Source organism: Bos taurus, chromosome 28 (genome assembly GCF_002263795.3).
Source record: "Bos taurus isolate L1 Dominette 01449 registration number 42190680 breed Hereford chromosome 28, ARS-UCD2.0, whole genome shotgun sequence".
NCBI lineage: Eukaryota > Metazoa > Chordata > Mammalia > Artiodactyla > Bovidae > Bos > Bos taurus.
The window spans coordinates 15,779,304-15,801,079 of NC_037355.1; the positions used below are offsets into that span (position 1 = coordinate 15,779,304).

At 39.1% G+C, this 21,776-nt stretch overlaps 1 protein-coding gene across 8 annotated transcripts in view; it reads right to left on the bottom strand.

The window, feature by feature from the left end:
• The window catches only part of ANK3 (ankyrin 3), a 749,833-nt gene that overhangs the window by 82,763 nt on the left and 645,294 nt on the right, over positions 1-21,776 (bottom strand). For all 8 annotated transcript variants that reach the window (XM_024986627.1, XM_059882494.1, XM_059882492.1 and 5 more), the window contains 3 exons: positions 10,909-11,015; positions 5,383-5,607; positions 2,487-2,641 (listed from right to left, as the gene is read on the bottom strand). In XM_024986627.1, coding sequence (XP_024842395.1) covers positions 2,487-2,641; positions 5,383-5,607; positions 10,909-11,015 — 487 coding nt within the window. The remainder of the gene's footprint in view (positions 1-2,486; positions 2,642-5,382; positions 5,608-10,908; positions 11,016-21,776) is intronic.

Genomic DNA, 21,776 nt, shown 5'->3' on the forward strand with positions numbered 1-21,776 from the left:
TTAAATGTGAAGGTAGTGAATTTTATAGTATGTGAATTAGATCTCCAGTAAAAACGCTATGTAGAGCAGTTGCTGGATGTGTAGGGACTAGCAAGTTAGTATAAAGTTTAGCTTTCTTTATGGTGAGCTTGCTCTACCTCTCTCTCTTTCAACATTTTAAAAAGAAAACACTATACCAAGTACCCACTCTCAAAACAAGTCTATTCACAATGTCTGCTAAGAAAAACTACTATGATTCTAAGGGTTAGACAGCCCGAAGAAGGTGTATATGAGAAGGTGACATGCTTGCTTTAGGCCTGTCTTACCAGATCAAGGAAAAAGACACTGGAAGCACCAAAGACTCCAATCATTAGCCTGAACCTCATTTTTAAAAAACTGATTAGAATCCAGGAGAAATAAAAAATCTATAAGAAAAAATCTGGGAGAAGACTGAGATAAAAGAAAAGGGATGGAAATAATAATTCCCCAAACAAAAAGTAAACACTACCATATGATCCAGCAATCCCACTCCTGGAGAAAACAATAATTTGAAAAGATACATGTACTCCAGTGTTCACTGCAGCACTATTTATCATAGCCAAGACATGGAAGCAACCCAAATGTCCATCGACAGCGGAATGGATAAAGAAGATGTCATACATATATACATATATATATATATAATGGAATATTACTAAGCCATAAAAGGAATGAAATAATGCTGTTTCCAGTCACATGAATGGATCTAGAGATTGTCATACTGAGTGAGGTCAGAGAGAGAAAGACAAATATCATATTATATCACTTACATATATAGTCTAAAATGGTACAAATGAATTTATCTGCAAAACAGAAATAGAGTCACAAATGTAGAAAACAAACTTACGGTTTCCAGGGAGTAAAGAAGGGAAGGAAAAATTGGGAGACTGGGATGGACATATATACACCACTACCACCTGATCTGCCTCTTGAGAAATCTGTATGCAGGTCAGGAAGCAACAGTTAGAACTGGACATGGAACAACAGACTGGTTCCAAATAGGAAAAGGAGTTCGTCAAGGCCGTATATTGTCACCCTGCTTATTTAACTTATATGCAGAGTACATCATGAGAAATGCTGGGCTGGAAGAAACACAAGCTGGAATCAAGATTGCTGGGAGGAATATCAATAACCTCAGATATGCAGATGACACCACCCTTATGGCAGAAAGTGAAGAGGAACTCAAAAGCCTCTTGATGAAAGTGAAAGTGGAGAGTGAAAAAGTTGGCTTAAAGCTCAACATTCAGAAAACGAAGATCATGGCATCCGGTCCCATCACTTCATGGGAAATAGATGGGGAAACAGTGGAAACAGTGTCAGACTTTATTTTTCTGGGCTCCAAAATCACTACAGATGGTGACTGCAGCCATGAAATTAAAAGACGCTTACTCCTTGGAAGGAAAGTTATGACCAACCTAGATAGCATATTCTAAAGCAGAGACATTACTTTGCCAACAAAGGTTCGTCTAGTCAAGGCTATGGTTTTTCCTGTGGTCATGTATGGATGTGAGAGTTGGACTGTGAAGAAGGCTGAGCGCCGAAGAATTGATGCTTTTGAACTGTGGTGTTGGAGAAGACTCTTGAGAGTCCCTTGGACTGCAAGGAGATCCAACCAGTCCATTCTGAAGGAGATCAGTTCTGGATTTCTTTGGAAGGAATGATGCTGAAGCTGAAACTCCAGTCCTTTGGCCACCTCATGTGAAGAGTTGACTCATTGGAAAAGACTCTGATGCTGGGAGGGATTGGGGGCAGGAGGAGAAGGGGACGACAGAGGATGAGATGGCTGTATGGCATCACCAACTCAATGGACATGAGTCTGAGTGAACTCCGGGAGTTGGTGATGGACAGGGAGGCCTGGCATGCTGCGATTCATGGGGTAGCAAAGAGTCGGACACGACTGATCTGATCTGATCTGATATATAAAATAGATAACTAATAAGAACCTACTGTATAGCACAGGGAACTCTACTCGATACTCTGTAATAACCTATACGGGGAAAGAATTGTAAAGAGTCAGCACATGTGTATGTGTAACTGATTCGCTTTGCTGTACACCTGAAACTAACACAACATTGTAAATCAAATATACTCCAATAACAGGTTTTTAAAAAGTGAATGTATTTTCTTAAAAATGCTCTACATGTTTTGCATACCTTCCATTATTATTTTACCCCCTCCTTACACATTTTTGACTTAGAAAACTTTCTTAAGCTTTGGAAAGATTGATATAGTTGATTTAAGACTGAGAGAATTATCAGAAATGTGTACATTAGTATTGGGATAGGGTTAGTTTTTTAGATGAAATTGAACCTCATGCCTTATACGTAGAAAACAACACATGCTGAGGAACCCGGTTCCCACTTTAAAATACAAACGTATGAAATTCGAGCACTGTTTCCTTTAGTGCTAGTCATTCATGTGATTCCTGCCTACAGACATTTATAGAAACATGTAGTCACTGTAATTACCTTCATCCATGCCATTAAGTAATTCAGTTAAATCTTCATTTTTACTGTCAAACTGATGCTCCTTCCACGTTTCACCATTTTCACTGCGAAGAACAATGAGCTCTCTCTCCTTGCCTCTCATAGAACCAAAGTGAGGGATTTCCACTATGACAGGGCTGGAAAAAAAGCCACATTATTTTGGTATCAAAGGAAATGTGTTTATGGTTTCATACTTTTTAAACTGTTTCACTGACAATATTCATTTGAAAGTCAGAGGTGCCACTAAGGTTGGGAATGATTTCAAAGCTGCAGAATCATTTGCTAATTAAATAATATATTAGAAGCCTGAAAACATGCCATCATTCATTCATTCACAAACAATTCTTGGGGGCCTATCATATGTTAGGCATTTGATTTAAAAGAGGGAAAATATTCGGCACACATTAGAAATCGAGGAATTGAAAGTTATTAAAATAGACCATAAGAAAGAAAGTTGGTCCGTTTTTAAGAACACAATAGGTATATTATACAAAACACTCATGATTTAAAAGGACACAGTCATTTCTTTAAAGAAAATTTGCAAATAATTTTGAAAGATTGCTGATTTTTTTCCCCTTAGTAAGAATACAATCAATGTAACAATCCACTCCCTCCAACGGTCAGTTTTCATAACGTTTATGGCCTGTATAGTCAAGAGAGTTTCTTTAGTTTTTAAGTTACGAAATGGGCAGCTTAATTTCCTCACTCTTGTAGGACTGCATAGGAATTAAACTTTCTGAAAAAGCACTATTGGTTTGAAATTGTCATATAACAATCTGTTAATCTTTGACAGTGTCCTTTTGCAAAAGAATGTAAAAAAATGGCTGCAAATTGAAGCTAGCCAATCAAGCACAGGAATAGTTCTGTTAAATTTGAAAGTAGGATAAATGCTAAAAAAGATGAATGGAAGTAAGCAGACCACAATCACACACAGTTTATGTAGTTGGATTGTGCAGCTTTATTTTATGACATTTAAGTAGACAGTATCATTATTCTCCTACAGAGGTTGTATGTAACCTCACCTCTTAGCCTATGTGATTATGTACAAGTGGGCAAAGAAGGTACAGGCTTAACTAGGTAACAGCATAAAAAGTGATAGTAGTTGTAATGACCAAATGACATAAAACGTATTAATATTTGAGTTATTACAAAAGCATTCACTTAAAATAGGATGATAGGTATGAAATTTTTACTTTTGGCAAAATACTTATCATTAATTAAATTTAAGGGTTTGAAAGATTTTTTATAATGCATTTATTTTTTGATGGGTAAAAGCAGAATCAGCTATTCCTAACAGTGTTAGTAATTTCAAGAGTTATTAAGATGTTTACCATATTTTTAACCACACCTGGATCAGACATTACTTTTTTCTTTTTTTTTTTGAGAACTAGATACAATCTTTGCAGGTTGATGTATCAGATACTGTCCCTGTAAATATTTAAGGGATGTGGCTTTGTGTATGACATTCAACAATACTGGAGAGAAGAAATGAACGAGGGTCTGGGACCAAGGTGAAAGCCAAGCATAAGTTTTCATAACAGGTTTCTTCATGCAGACTGCCAAGGCCAACACACCAGTCAGACAGACAAGCAGACAGACGAATACCAACACACTTCAGCTTAAACAGAAGAAAACAAAACAATTTAATAACTTTAGTAAATATTCTACCTGCTGCCTATTTGGCTTTCTTTAAATATCTTGTATTCCCAACATTTTTTTCAAAATCAGTTTACTTATTGATGATTTTCCTTCTCAAAGTCCATAAAGTTTACTTAGTATGCATAAGTACTTTAAAAAAATGTAACTCCACACACATACATATATATATATACACACATATATATATATATATACACACACATATATATCATTTATAGCAAATGTTGATTCAGAGTCTGCAAATACCTTCTCTTACACTGGGTTAAAATTAGATCTTCAGTCTATCTTAAAAACGACCATAATCAGTTGAAATATTTCAAATGAAAGTAAATTTTACAAAAGCACAAAGTTATGAAAGCAGAATGCTTGCAGTGAATTCCACATGCTTGAAAAGCACAAGAGAGGTCGCGGCGGGTGCTACATTAAGTCAAGCCACTATGAATTTTTTTTTTCTTTCAGTGACACACATCAACTGAAAGCATTAAAAACTGAAAATAAAATTAAGACAAGAATAAGACCATGGGTGTGATAGAAAAAAATTGAAAATGGAAAAGAATTGTAGACATTCTGTATCTTGTCTATAAAGATCCTACCCAATAAATTTTGTTCCTTGAGGCCCAAGCTGCAGGATTCGGCTAACCAAGCTCTCACCCTCATTTACAGGGGGAGGATTGGTGGGAAGATGCAGTTTACTGAATAACATCCATGCAGCAGGAAGAGAAACAAGAAGGGGAAACTGTGAACAAACTGTCAGTCATGACAGAGCCTGCCTGGTTCGCACCCAAGTGCCACCTCAGAAAATAAATTCATTTTTTTCTCTTAAAGGACCAGATCACAATGGATTGTTTCCCCCAAAAATTATCATTAAGCAGACATGTACCCAAAATAGCCATTTATTCAATATGTCACGTGTCAGAGTGGTGCCTTGACTTCCACGGGGGCTGCTGGGGTTCCGTGCACTCACTGAGCAGAGAACATGCTTCTCAGTTAGTAAAAGCTTTGACCAGCAAACTGAGTTAAGGGAGTGCCAGCCTTCCAGCTTTTCACAGAATTACATAGCTTTGTGACCTTTGATTCTACACCAATGCTATAATCGATCAAAATGGTCCAACTCAATAGATTTAGTAGTTAACTCAATAGATTTAATTTAATTGACAAGGGTAAAGAAAATCAAAGATGCAGTATAAGGGCCAAGATGAAAATTGACAAAATGACTTACCCTAAAAATTGTGCCCCTGCAGGACCCATTTCTACCAGTCTACTGGCTAATCCCTCTCCTTCCACCATGGGGGGTGGGTTGGCCAGTTTATGTCTCTTTACCAAACGGCAGGTGATGCGGGTGGGGGCCGTACACTTGCGTGGAGGAATGATAATCCTCATCCCGTGGTGACGGCTTCCCCTCATGGAGCCCCCTCGAGCATCCACCATAAAGCTAACCAGAAACCTGCAGAGGAAGATCAGAGGCCGAGTCAGGGAGAGATGCAAACCATCTCCACAGTCAGTTCTGAAGTTAAATGTTAAAGTGACAGGCAAGGTAGCTAGCATTCCCTCTCTTTAAGAATACACTGGAAGTAAATACCTCAAACATGCATTTGACTTGTGAACTGAGCAAAAGTGTAAAACACGACAATTTATTTTTGGTGGCAAATGGCCTCTGAACAGAAGTCAATCACTCTGTCGATGCTCAAACTAAAGCAATAGTGAATGTTTCAAAACTGGAATAAAAGCTGGCTATTAAAGGACTGTCTTGCATTTAAAAACAAAGTCCCCTAAACAAAACCACTGTAGGTGGTTGCTGTGGGTGGTTTAAATTATATTTAAGGGTCATTGTAACTATACATGGTTTTAGCCATTTGCTGACTATGGAATCTCTTCCCCCAGCAGTTAAGATGAAACTCCACAGTATGTCTTAAACGTGAACAACTCAGAAAATAAATGTATATTTAATCATACCGACACTCTAATTTTTACTATTTCCACAAAGCAGAAACGAATAAAAGCAGAAAGTGACTAAGTTTTACTAGGGCAATTTTGATGGAAAGGGATTTAATTTTTTCAGTATCAATTTGGCTTTAAAAACTGTTTAAAATAACCTACATTTGAGTATCTGTACAGAAATGCAAAAATTGACGAACTGACTTTTTAGAAAACATCTCTATATAATTCTGTCATTGGCTGCTACATTAAAGCTAGGGAAGAAAAACTATTTATCTGCTTGTGCTTGTAGCTATGAAGATGTAAAGATGTAAACTGTCATATTTGGGTAGTATCTTTTAAAACTTTTTATGGCATATAGTTGAATTATAATGTGTTAATGTCTGCTGTACAGCAAAGTGATTCAGTTACGCATATATATATTATTTTTCATATTCTTTTCCATTATGATTCATCACAGGTTACTGAATATAGTCCCCTGTGTTAGACAGTAGCAACTTGTTGTTTATCCACCCAATGCATAATAGTTTGTATCTGCTAATCCCAAACTTATTTGGGTAATATCTTGATTCCTATCATATGTTCATGAAAAAAAGACCTCTGTGACTCCTCCCACCTTTGTCACCGGGTTGTAAAGCGCTCTAGTAAACATAAACCAGTGAGCCCAACATATGAAGAGTGCAAGTCAGACAGGCGAACAGAAACACATATTTTTACATTTTGGTTCTCACATATGAAAATATGCTTATTCATGGAAGAGCACCAAATGTTGATATTTAGAAAACTGTCTGAATATCTACAGTATCTGGTGTGTGTATGTGGGTGTGGGGGTGGACAATCCCATCCATCAAAATCTGCTACTGTATACTCTTCTGTAAAACAGTTCTAACGTCCCCGCAAATAGATTTCAGACCCTGCCTGGAGGTCTTAGCTGGAGACTCCTTCCAAAAGAGTGATGCTTCTTGACCTTGAAAGAGTAAATCAGCCCACCATCCCCATGGAGAGAGGCAGGTGCATGGGGATCACCTTTTAGCCCAGCAGATTTTCAGAACCAACTGTGGTCATCAGTGAAGTCATCATCAACTTCATACCTTTTTGCTCTTTTTGGATTTAGCCATTTTCCTCTGGATTAATGAATGGTTTTTATGTTTTGATATTATTGTATCTACTTTGAGAGACTAGAATCACAGGGATATTCAAAGTATGAGGGCAAGAGACAGACCCCTTCAAAAACAGAACAAAACAAAAAACAAAACTCCCTCCTATTAAAAACAAAGATCCTTGTTCACTTGTACAAGTGTCCAGATGAACTGTCTCCAGTGCTGAATGATCCAGGGCTCCCTTGCAGCTACTCTGGGAGCCTTCATTTCCTTAGACATGTACAAGCTTAACAGCCACTTTTACCCGGTACTGAAGACAATGTGGCAATACTATAAGGAAGCCCAAGACAAAAATCTGATCTTTCCCAGCTTTTAGTAGTTAAAAAGGAACTTGTGGTTGGGATTAACAGTAACAGAATGAATGAGAAATGACTCAAGATAAACTCTGGGTTTGAAAATGCAGTTGTATTGGTACACATAAACACTGGAGTATTTACACTGAGAGGACCTTGCTCACCCTGGCAACAAACAACTGGTTCTCACTCACACACATAATATTCCGATCAGGTTGGTCTTGTTCACTGCTCTACCTGTAGAGCTGAGCATGATTCTCACACATAATAAGCACACAGTAAATGTTTATTGAATAAACCAATAAACAAAACTATTTTGTTAAGTGTGCTTAGAAATTGCCTAGGTCAGATTTGGTTACTAACATTGAAAAAAAATACGGAAAAATATATACATATATAAATACATGAAATATATATTATGGGCTTCCCTCGTGGTTCAGACGGTAAAGAATCCACCTGCAATGCAGGAGACCTAAGTTTGATCCCTGGGTTGGGAAGATCCCATGGAGGAAGGCATGGCAACCCACACCAGTATTTTTGTCTGGAGAATTCCTGTGGCAGAGGAGACTGGCGGGCTACAGTCTATGGGGTCTCAAAGAGTCAGACACAACTGAGTGATAAATTTCATTTATTTATACATATATAAATAAATGAAATATATATTATAGGTATATAATATATATACATATATACACTGAAGGTAGTGTAAGAAGGTTACCAGTGTCAATATAAAAATACCCCAGCTACAGAGAATATCAGAACCAAATGGAAAAACCATGGCTTAGAAGATTTTAATGACAAATTGGAAGAATCTCTTTCTCTATATTCTGCATGGCACCCAGCACATAGCTAGGGCTCATTACTGATTATTTATTGTTCTAAGGTTTTCAGCTTTATAGAGCCAAAAGACTGAGGAAATATGGGGTAAATGTTAAGCAGAATATTGAGTCCTATTATTCAATAACATCATGAAATACAGAAATTTGTTTTTTAAACTCCCTGGTGGCACAGTGGGTAAGTCATCTGCCTGCAATGCAGGAGATCTGGGTTCCATCCCTGGTTGGGAAGATGCCCTGGAGAAGGAAATGGCAACCCTCTCCAGTCCTCTTGCCTGGAAAATTCCATAGACGGAGGACCCTGCTAGGTTACACAGTCCATGGGATCGCAAACAGTCTCACAGGACTGAGCAACTTCACTTCTTACATGTTGGATACAAAATAAAATTTCATGCACTATAACTTACAAAAACAAATGAAAAGGTAATACTGAATCATATTCATTGTATCTTATTCAAATGTAAACTAAAGCAGGAATTCTACAAATGATTTTAAAACTAACACATGAATGTTTCTAGTTTTAGGAACAGCAGGATGACAAATGCTGATACACTTACAGACATTGACACAATCTGTGGGGAAAATTCACATAAATTAAAAATACAAAAAGGGATGATTCACATAAAAGACACAGTTATCACCTTGAATCATACTGAGGAAGTGGAGAAGAATAGCTGCAAAATAATTTAGAAAGCAAATGGGAAAATTAATTTAAGATAATTAGAAGCAAGCAACAGAAAATGTCAATGATAAGCAAAGGAAAAATAAAAACCATCAGAAAACAAAACCAAGGCATTTGGCATTTGTGGGACAATTTGGAAAAAGATTTGCCTCAAATGGCTATGTATAAGCTACTCCATAGACCTAGCATTAGTGAACTAGTTCCAAGTGTATACCAGTGTATATTCTCCTTTTCAAATAAGCCCAACTAGCTGCTATTACTTTCCTTCCCTGAAGAAGTCTGTTGTCTTCAATGAATTCAAGGGGAAGGAGAGATAAGTTGCATATTCAAATACTATACTGTGTCCAATGCAGAGGAACGCTCATTTCTGATTTTATTATCCCATGATGCCTCAGCTTCTCAATTTACTAAATAAAACCCCTGGACTTTTCTTTCCTATGTAGAGTACAAAGTGCTGGTTCTAGATTCTGGTAACATGGTGGCAATTCACTAAACTTGGTTCAAAAAACTCAATATGTTTGCCCACTGAATGAATGTATTCTGGGTGTTTTATATTTTCCTTCTCAACTCTGACTTTTTTTGTTTTTTTTGCTTTTGCAATTTTAGACTCATATACATCTACTATAAATCATGTAAATATTTTAAGCAGTTTAAAAATTAATATTACTATAATTAAGAATTTTTCTAATTAAAGAAATGCAATATTGATGACTCAAAGACCACCATGTAGTTTATAAAGCACTTGCATGTAAATTATTTCTGTTTAAATGACATTGTGGTGACTTGTGTTTTACAGCTGTGATGTTACAAGCTGTAATTGTGTAAGAATTCTTTAAATAATTTGTAGCATTACTCTGAGCTTAGGACTTTTCCTCTGTAAAATGGGAATAATGATAAAACTTATCTCGGTGTCATTTTAAGGTTCAAATAAATATTAAATAATACATGTGAAAAGATTTAGCATGATGCCAGATATATGACAAGCACTAGCTATGTTAGCCATCACACTTTATTGTGATTCAAAGCAGCAAAAAATACTTCATAAGATATATAAAGGCATTTCACATATGTTAATCATAGTTAATTTATTTAATTCAAAATGAGTCTGTACTTGTCCTGAATTACAATTAATTTATGGCCTAAACATCAATTTCAGAGGTGAAAATACTTTGAAATTTTCAAATTATTTCATTCCCATTTGTATACATATCGATTATCCCAAGTTTTAATTACCTATTAGGCAAAGAACCCAATATCTAAAAATACAGCAATTATCAATTTAGCAGTTGAAGCAGGTCACCTCTTAGCTGCCTGCTGACTAACAGGGCAGCAAAGAGGAGCCTCTTCGATGTGGTTTTTACAATAGCTCTTCTGGTGTACACACACTGGTACATTTACTGTTTCTTTTCTTTTAAAAATTCATTTATTTAAAAAACTTTAATACAACTTCATTATAATTATATTTCAGAAAAATAATATACTCAGAAAAAACATTTGAATAAAGTAAAATGAAAAGAAATGACTATACTAAAATTTTTTTATTGAAATGCAAAATTAAGGGCCTAAAAGTAGGGCCAGAATAGCCAGGCAGTTTTTATGCACCAGCGCTTTGTTAATTTCCTTTCTAACACTGTGCTTTTGTCAATAAAAACAGATATGCAGACTTGTCTAGAAAAGAATTTACTAATGATTTACAAATATATGCCACGTATACTCATTAATGAAGTCCTTTAGAAGATCAATATTTAATACATGTGAAACTTGCCAATATGAATTTATAACTGCAAATGATAAATGCAATGTTAATGTAACAGGAGAAGTGAGTTTCTGGTTACTTACCCGGAATGAACAGGACTTGAGACAAGATTGACATTGTCCAAGGTATCTGCAGCCCAGCTGTAATGTCTAAGAGAATCTGAGTCAAATTCTCTTGTGAATGTTAGATGCTGAAAAATAAACAATGTATTATGTCAGCAACTCATCCAAGACAGTGGTTTCTCTGCACCTATAAAATATACCTGTATGTCTCCATCAGTCCAGATAGTTCAATATTCAAAATAAGCATTTTCTTATAGTCGTCTCTTTTATCCTCAGGTGACCAGTTCCAGGACACCCCTCACCCACCTGTGCCTGTGGATACTAAAATAGGGGGATGCTCAAGTCCCTTATATAAAATAACCAGTGTCATCAGCCCTTTGCATCCACGGGCCTGACTGTATATTCCTCTATAGGTCTACACTGCAGTTTCAAAAATTAAAAAATAAAGTTCATTGATATGCTGTATTATTTCAGTCTTTTAAGAAACCACTTGAGTAATTGGCATGGCACAAGGAAGATCACAGAAGTCATTCTAACCACGATTTTAAGTACTTCAAAAATCTCTTAAGTTAATCCTACAACTGTAAATTTCTCTTCTGAATCTCAAAAAAAAAAAAAAAAAGGTCAATCTTGATGACTTCTATTTCCAAGTGGGATAGAGAAGCCTACAGCAGCCTAGCGCTGTACACCAGGTAAGTACGGAAATCATCTATCTCTGCAGGCAGCAGGTAAGCATGGAAATCATCTCTCTCTGCAGGCAGCAGAGAACAACTGAGGTGCAAAACTGGAGGACCTGTACTTGGAGAGGAGGTGACCTGCAAAAAGATAAGCTGACTTTTTGTTTCCATTTTTAACTTGGGGGCATTTGTCAATTACCAGTGCAGATGGAATCTGGGCTTTGTGCCTACAGGGGCTGCCTGCAGGGGATACAAAAGCCAAAAGAGTTTTGGTGGAGATCTGGGTGGCCTCAAGCACGCTACAGATTTCTGTTCAGAACATCTGCTAATTCTGGGGCTGTGCAGAACAGGAAGGTGAAAAACCGACCTGAAAATTTCTGAAAGGCATAGTAGAGCTGTTGGGCAGTTTCATGAGAAAAAAGATTCAGAGTTTGAGACTTAGAAAGGGAGGGGCCTCAAAGATCATACCAAAATTTCAAATAAGGACCCTGAAGGGCCAGAGACAGTTCAGAGTCTGTCTGAGGCTTATCAGGGCTTCAAACCAGCCTCATTTCAGCAAAATCTTGATTGGATTAGAAGACTCAACCACCCCTCTATTTGCACAGCAGAGAGATAGTGACTCCTCTTTGAAAGAATATATCATCACTGGGTGTGTCATGTCTACAAACTTGTTTTTAATACATCATGTCCAGCATGCAATGAAAAACTGCCAAGGATGGCCAGAGCACATGAACAAAAACAGAAAAAGATACCCAGATACTATAAACAGATCCCAAGGTCGTCCTGTATTTTGAAGGAAGCTTATAAGAACTTTCACTACAGTGATCCTAATAACTATGATTAGTATGTTTAAGAAAATAGAAAAGATAGAGAAAAATAAAGTTGGATAATTCAACAGAGCACTGGAATATGTGTAAGAAAGAATCAAATGGGTCTTTGTCCGGTTCTCAGTATAATGTGAGTTCTTGAGTAGACACAACAGAAAACAAGGTTAGTAAACTGGAAGTGTAAGTGGAAAAACATACAAAATGAAGGGCAGATTTAAAAAATTTTATGTTATATTGGACTATGGTTGATTTACAATGCTGTGTTAGTTTCAGGGGTATAGTTCAGTGATTCAGTTTTATATATATACATATTCTTTTTCAAATTCTTTTCCCATTTAGATTATTATAGAATATTGAACAGAGTTCTCTGTGCTATAAAAAGTAGGCCCTTGTTGGTTATTTGTTTTGAATGTAGTAGTATGTGTATGTCAAGGGTAGATAGTTCAAAAGAATGAAAAATACAGAAAATGGTATGAGGCGTAGAACACAGTGAAAAGTTTTAACATATGTGTAACTGGACTCTTGGAAGAAGAGGAAAACAAAGTAGAGGCTAAGTCTGAAGACAGAATTGCTAAGAATGTTCTAAATCTGATGAAAGATAGTATTTCACAGACCACAAACGATATCAATCTCATTTTTCATCCTGGTAAAGATCTGCTTTCTATTGAAACTCCAGTAAAACGGAAGTTGAGTGTTAACTCACACATACACACACGCACACACAAAGAGCATAAGAGAACACATCAGCAGAAAAACAAGGATTGGTTGAAAGTCTCTATAAAAGTGATGTGATCCTCACAATCCCCTCACTGATTTATCTATCGCCAAATAACTAACTTCCCTCCATCATCCTTGGCAGAAAGTTAGAGGTATAGCAACCAGAGGAAGAAGATTATGGAGAAGATTTCTCCATAATGAAAATGGAGATTAATTGAAAGCTTATATACCAAATGTTCAGACCCAAACTTCTACCTTTACTGGTCTCCCAGATAGACAGTTAGGGATGGAGCCTGGAGGCTGAAAATGGAGGCTTCTCTGAAATTTTCCAGTGAAATGTTCCAGGTTCATTTCTTTAGTGGAAGTCACAGATGACAAGTCCTCTACCATGCAGAGTACCCTGTGAGCTTAATACTCAGTCATCAAAAGGTACCCCAAGTCACTGTCTCTGGAGAGAAGAGGCTGAAGGTGTATATGGAGGTTCTTCTTTTAATCCAGATGAGTATGTGTGATAACAGGACATGACTTTTGATTGGTGTGTATATTTGATAAGAAAACAAATTTTCTAAATTACTGTGAATTATAAACATTAAAGAATAGCCCTGAAATCAAACTGAACAATAATTTAAATCAAACTGAACAATAATTTGTAGAGCACTTATGTGCAGTCACTATCCTATCCAGATCTTAGGGGAATGCAGAAATGAATGAGGAGCAGCTTTCTCTGCATTGAGCGAGAGAGGACACATCTGCTGGGTGGGTGTGTGATCAGTGATATTCATAAAAGCTTATAGAACCAGGTTCCTAATCCCCAAAGAGCAATACATCACTTCAGAAAGTGCCCACATTCTTTATGGTTTAACCAAAGATTAGATGTTGGCTTTAGTCTGGCCTCATTTACCAATTTTACTGACTTTTAGAGACCCCAAAGAACTGCCCTCCATGCCTAGTTGCTTCAATCGTGTCCTGACTCTCTGCGACCCTATGGACTATAGCCCACCAGACTTCTCTGTTCATGGGATTCTCCAGGCAAGTATACTAGAGTGGGTTGCCATGCCCTCTTCCAGGGGAGCTTCCTGACCCAGGGATTGAACCCCTGTCCCTGAAGTCTTCTGCATTGGCAGGCAGGTTCTTTACCAGTACTGCCAACTGGGAAGCCCAACTCACCTCCAGAGCAGGGCAAAATGTTTAATGTGAAGTAGTGGTGTTGCTTACTAAATTTTTTAGCAAACTAAAACTACATTTGGGGCCTTAAGGTTATTTTCCAAAGGACCCATTTTTTTCGAGCTCTAATAAATAAATAATATCACTCCTCTTTGGTAATTACAGTAAATTATTTACCCTTGGTCCTCTTAGACACATGCACTGGCGACATTAATTATTGAAATGATCAATTACATCACACAAAAAGGTAACACTGCCGTGATGCAATATTTATGCAGGCAGGAGTGTGCCAGCACACGGGGACCCCTCAGACTTCCTCCTAGGTCCCTCACTCTCCCCACCCCTAGGAACTCTGTCATAACACAAATGAACCAGTGTACAATGAACAAACACAAAGACGTGTTCAAAACAACTGGCTGTATGTCCTCACATTTGTTCCCGTTTTTTTTTTTCCATAGAGTTTTGCAGAGGTTTATGGGTAGGCCTAACAATTATAATAAGTGAAATACAGACAAACAAAAGGCTCTTCTCACAATGCATCCACTGAAATACAAAACAAGGCATGCCATCTAAACCTAGGGTTTTTATAGATACGAGGTGGTAGCTTCATTTCCAAGTTACGTGTCTCTGAATACTTCTTTCTACAGACTGGGCTTCTCTGGCGGCTCAGACAGTAAAGAATCTGCCTGCAGTGCAGGAGACTTGGGTTTGATCCCTGGGTCAGGAAGATCTCCTGGAAAAGGGAATGGCTACGTTCACTTAAAACGGAAATGTGCCGCTTGAACTGCTTACTTATTTTAATCAACGATATGAATTTCAAAATGTTCTGACACATCACTGTGCATGGTACCACAGTACCAGGAAAAACTCTTGCACCTGGTTACTTACAGCAGACATTTAAAACAATAAATCAGATACTACATAAACGATGGTTGAAAAAGGTGAGCTAGAGGGACTTCCCTGGTGGTCCAATGGTTAATTCTCCACGTTTCCAATGCAGGGCGCATAGATTCAATCTCTGGTTGGGGGAATTAAGATGCCACATGCCATGAGGAATAGCCCAAAAATTAAAAAGTAAAGACACCGTGCTTATTTAAAAAAAAAAAAAAAAAAAAGATGAACTAGAGATGGCTCTCAAACTTTGCACAGCAAGTAGGGGTGTTCCCAGGGCTTAATGGAAAAGCCGGGCTTTAGAGCTGAGTCACAGACTTGGATTTGAAAATCATCTCTGCCATTTGTGAAGAGAGCACTTTTCCCACTCGTAAACTTTCCAGTTTGGAAAGGCTGCTCAGTTGTGTCACTGAAGGCCTCACTCTGTCCCTTTATATTCACTGTAGCCCTGGAAATGTGGTTTATTTATCTTCATGGACGATTTGGGAAAGGCAGCTGGAAGGCTCTGCTCAGATGCAGTTTTCACTCTTGCGGGCCCAAGCTTGGTCACAGAGGAGAGCCACCTGCTTTGTTCCCCTACGCAGAACTCCATGAGGGGCTACCTGTCCCGGGTCACTGATGCTGGCCACTGGGTAGGGGGTCTGCCCAGGGGTGCAGTTACCAAGGCCCACTTGAGTCAGACACAACCCTCAAGCTGGCCTCCACCAGGAATGAAGGAGATACTTTGCCTTTGACTTTTCTTTTTCTTTACTTATTGAAAGCCCCCTTGGAGATGCCCCAACACTACTTGCTGGCCTTAAGATCCTTAGAATGTTTAACTTTTCTCGGTCTGAGTTCCCTTATTTTCAAATTGACGACTGATTGATATGAAGATTAAATGAAAATGAACACCTGAGATCAGGCACCAAGGCCAGTGTTGGCACGGTATAGTCGTTTCTACTTTTCAAAGACTTTCAAAGTACAGATGTGTAGTTGCTTCTATTTTTCCTTTCTTTTCTGAAAGTCACTTCTACTTTTCAAAGGACTTTTATTTATATGAGCCCATTTGTTAAAATCTGAGAATGTGTGGAGAAAACACAGCAAAAACAATTTCCAGCTAGGACTGGCCCTTTACAATTATAGACACAGGATGCCTATATTAAATCAACAGACCCCATTCGGTTAGAAGAATGTATTTTCTAAATGCCTTCTGCTAAGTCACTTCAGTCGTGTCCGACTCTGTGCGACCCCACAGATGGGAGCCCACCAGGCTCCCCCGTCCCTGGGATTCTCCAGGCAAGAACACTGGAGTGGGTGGCCATTTCCTTCTCCAATGCATGAAAGTGAAAAGTCAAAGTGAAGTCGCTCAGTCGTGTCCAACCCTCAGCGACCCCATGGACTGCAGCCTTCCAGGCTCCTCTATCCATGGGATTTTCCAGGCAAGAGTACTGGAGTGGGGTGCCATTGCCTTCTCCGATCTAAATGCCTTAGTCTTATTTAAATTTCTATGTTAAGAGCAACTCTACCAACTCAATGTTAAGGACTGTCCTAGGCCTTTACGGTCATGTGTTGTTTGAATCCTCAGGACCGAGTAGCCTCAGGAGGTAATATCACACCGTTTTACAGATGAGGAAACTGAAGTTCAGAGAGGGATTTCAAGAAATTGATAATACAAAGTATACACTCAGTACCTAAAACACTATGTTAAGGAAAAGTTCACACTGACTTAAGACCTTTTACTCCCCAAGTCTAAAATGATTATGATTAAGCACATCATTTTTCATCTTGGAAGTGATGTCAAGGATACTATTAAAACCAAAATGCACATTATTCAATAGAGTCTAAAGCCTGACTAATGATGATATCACTGTCTCCAAGAGCTTCATACTTTCCCAAAATAGTTTCTCACCAGCCGTATTCATCAGAGCAAAGAAGAGGGCAAGTACACAGTGGCCTCACCAATGAGGATGCCCCCAAATGCCCAGGACCGGAAATAAATATGCAGGCATGGAAGAAAAGAGTCAGGAGAAAAGAAAGTATTTGCAAGGAAAAGAAAGAGAAATCCAATTAACTCCAATATCGGCTAATTCTCCAGGGTGCAGGCAGTCAGTCACCCTCAGTGTCAGATGACACCAGTTAAGGTCCGTTGGCGTGGCTGCCCCCGGCAGGAGGTCATCCTGTCGATGAACTGGTGGTCTGGATACTGCTAACGTGAACGGCACCAGGTAAAGCTCACAGCAACAGGTCACAGGCAAAACTCAGTGCGTCTAATCGGAAAACCTGTAAACGTGATCTAGTTGAGAAACCGCTGGATGATGTAAGCAGCCTGGGCGCCCGGGAGAGCACAAGCTTGTCAAAAGTCATTACCCAGCACTTAGTGCCTTTAGTAGTTACCCCAGGATAACTTCAGCCTACAGCCACACGTCAAACAGGGCCAGGGCAGAGGGATCCGCGTGGGTGTCAGATTCCCTAGACAGAGGATAGATGATTGGGTTTCAGGTGGGCTGCCTCACTTCATAGCCCATGAATGGCAAGTCAGAAACCCTCACTGAGCCTCCATTTCTGCATCAGAGTAGTGGTGGATAATGTTAACTGTCCCAGCTCACTGTGAGAATGCAATGACCCAAGGAGTGTGAAAATGGTGTGAAAATTCTAAATTGCTAGGTAAACAAAAACACAGACATTAATCATCCTGATACTCCCAGATCTTTTATAGTTGAATCTATTTCTTAAATTTATATAGCATTGCAGCCCCTTGTGTAGCTTTTTAGGCTGGCGTATGTTTTGATTCGACTATAGGGAGTAGCCTGCTGGATTAACAAACATTAAGTGGCATTTTGGTCACGACAAATTCTGGTCTACACATCGACTACTCCAGGGGACTGTGCTTCACTCAGGCTGCCGTACTTCGCTTCTGACAGTGGCACTGTGGCCTCGGGGCGGCAGCAGAGGGGCTCAGGCAGTCATCAGATCTGTTTTACTCTCAGCCGGACCACCAACCACCACCTAATGTGACAATGGGCGCGTAAAACGCTCCTTTCAGCCCCGGGCTCTTTGTCTGTGACGCGGTAATGAGAATTCTTGGTCCATGAGGTGGCTGAATACATGGAATTAGGAGACGCATTTAATAAAAGGAATGGTGGGTGCTGCCCTGATTATTGTAATTGTGACCTACGGCAGATACTGAGTGAAATGGAAAACTGAAGTACACAGTAGGTCTTTTTGGACATCTACCACAACTACTTGGAAATACCTTTTAAAGAAATGGATAGGGAAGATTGTGGCACAGTGGGATATTGCTTAGCCATACAAAGGAATAAAATTGTGCCATTCACAGAGATGTGCATGGACCTAGAGACTGTCACACGGACTGAAGTACATCAGAAAGAGAAAACAAATATTGTATAGTAATGCATATGTTTGGAATCTAGAAAAACGGTGCAGATGATCTGACTTGCAAAGTAGAAACAGACACACAGATGTAGAAAACAAATGAATGGACACCAAGGGGGAAAGGGGATGAACCGGGAGACGGGGACTGACTTATACACGTTACTGTGCATAAAATGGGGAACTAGTGAGAATTCTACATGTTACTGTGCATAAAATGGGGAACTAGTGAGAACCTGGTGTACAGCACAGGGAACTCTACTTAACGCTCCGTAGTGACTTAAATGAGAAAGGAAATCCACAAAAGAGGGGATATGTGTATTTTTTAAAAAAGAAAGAAATGGATTCCATCTTAAAACAAGTCTAATTCATAGTAACAGAGGCTAGAGTGGTGGTTACCGAAGGCTGGGGTGGGGGCCGGTTGAGGAAAAGAGGAGATATTGATCAAAGGGAACAAACTTTCAGTTATAAGATGAATAAATGCTGGAAACCTGAAGCACAGCACAATGATTGCAATGAATAAAAACGTATCAAACACTTGAAATTTGCTAAGAGAGTAGATCTCCAGTGTTCTCACCACACAGCAAAAAATGGTAATTATGGCAGGTGATGGATGTGTTAATTAGCTTGACCATGGACATCATTTCACAATGCAGATATATTTCAAAACATCATGTACACCTTATAAATGGATTCCATAAAAGAAAAGCTGATTCAAGCAGAAAAATAAAAATTAAGAGCTTACTAAACCGGGTCTTTTCTAAAGTATTTCTTTTCTAGAAATCTTATTACCCATAAGACTTATTTGAGACTAGAATACAAACCAAAATGAAGGTGCATTCTAAGGATTTCCAAATCAGATTGATTTTAAGAAAATTTAGCAACCGCTTGAACAAGAGAAGGTGAAGTCAAGGTCAGCATAGAAGCTGAGAATGTTAATACATCAACATCCGGCTCAAGACATCTAAATGAACTGTACTACCTTAAGTTACAACACCAAACTCTCTGCCTTAAAAAAAAAAAAAATCTGTAATCTTGCTGACCAATCTGTGAGAGGTGTTGAGTGGACCACCTGAGTAATGCTGGCAAAGCACTTTGAAGAGGAAAAAGCAGCACATTAAATGCTGCTAGTTGAAAGTGCTTACCTTTCAAGGACTATCTCTAACAAATTTTTAATCTCAGGCTGGTGACCTTCTGCCACCAGGTACATTTGTGAGAGCCCTTTAGAAATTAGCTTAAAGGCAAGAAACAGGAAAGTTAATCTGCCGAGGGAAGACGGAGTGGGCAGGCAGGGGTAGAATGGGGTTGGCAAGACAGTGGGAAACATTATTAGCAAAACCAGCCTTTTGGGTTGGGCACTTTTCTCCCTATTACTGAGATCATGGAAAGGGTGTAGGTCTTAAACAAATAAATAAATGTGAATTTCTCCCAAAGAACTCTCCAATTCACACATTCCTTGCTAATATATCAAGTTGTACACAACACAGTATATAGAGAAGGATACATGAGACCATCCTCAGCCTCACAGAAGACCAAGTCCAGCTCAAAGGATCTGGAATCCTAGTGGGGGAGATAAATGAGAAGAGTTAGGGCGTGTCCACAGTGTGACAACTGCCTCCAGGTATGGGGAGGCTACTGGGAAGCCTCCAGCACTGACTCCAGAATGATGTTCACAGGGACCCAAAAGCCAGTGTAACTGTTTGCATATTGGTATAGTTACACCTTCTAAACCGGTCACCCTTGGAAGCCCTGCTATTGAGCCCCCTTAGACACAAAGATTGTGGGCAAATCAGGTCTGAAGAAGGAAGTCTGAAAAATGAGAACAACCTAACTAGAGACAGACAGCGCCCTGCATCTGCCCCATTTTTCTCTTTTTGTAGATGCACATCTGCAACCTCAGATATGCAGATCATCCCACTCTACTGGCAGAAAGCCAAGAGGAACTAAAGAGCCTCTTGATGAACGTGAAAGAGAGAGTGAAAAAGCTGGCTTAAAACTCAGCATTCAAAAACTAAGATCATGGCATCTGGTCCCATTCAGTTCAGTCGCTCAGTCGTGTCTGACTCTTTGCAACCCCATGAATCGCAGCACGCCAGGCCTCCCTGTCCATCACCAACTCCAGGTGTTCACTCAGACTCACGTCCATCGAGTCAGTGAACCATCCAGCCATCTCATCCTCTGTCGTCTCCTTCTCCTTCTGCCCCCAATCCCTCCCAGCATCAGAGTCCTTTCCAATGAGTCAACTCTTCGCATGAGGTGGCCAAAGGACTGGAGTTTCAGCTTTAGCATCATTTCTTCCAAAGAACACCCAGGACCGATCTCCTTTAGAATAGACTGATTGGATCTCCTTGCAGTCCAAGTCCCATTACCTCATGGCAATTAGATGGGGAAAAAGTGGAAACAGTGACAGATTTTATTTTGGGGAGGGCTTCAGAATCACTGCAGACTGTGACCGTAGCCATGAAATTAAAAGACACTTTGGCAGAAAAGCTATGACAAATCTAGACAGCATATTAAAAAGCACAGATATCACTTTGCTGACAAAGGTCCTTATAGTCAAAGCTATGGTTTTTCCAGTAGTCCTATAGAGATGTGAGAGTTGAACCCTAAAGAAGGCTGAGTGCCGAAAAATTGATGCTTTTGAATTGTGATGCTGGTGAAGACTTTTGAGAGTCCCTTGGACAGCAAGGAGATCAAAACAGTCAATCCTAAAGGAAATTAACCCTGAATACTCATTGGAAAGACTGATGCTGAAGCTGAAACTCTAATACTTTGGCCACGTGATGCAAAGAAATGACTCTTTGGAAAAGGTCTATTGGAAAAGACCTGATGCTGGGAAGGATTGAGGGCAGGAGGAGAAGGGGGCAACAAAGGATGAGATGGTTGGATGGCATCACCAACTCAATGGACATGAGTTTGCTCAAACTCTGGGAGATAGTGAAGGACAGGGAAGCCTGGTATACTGCAGTCCATAGGGTTGCAAAGAGTTGGACACGACTTAGTAACTAAACAACAACAACAACAGATGCATGGCATCTGTGTCAACAGAATCAAAAGGAAATGAAAGGTTTTGTTAGAGATCAACTGGCAAAGAATGCCTTTCTCTATGTTTTGACCTTGCTGAGCAGCTTGTGGAATACTAGTTCCCTAACTAGGGATCAAACCTGAGCCCCCAGAAGTGGAAGTGCAAAATCCTAACCACTGGACTGCCAAGGAGTTCCCTCATTTTCTTTTTATTTAGTTA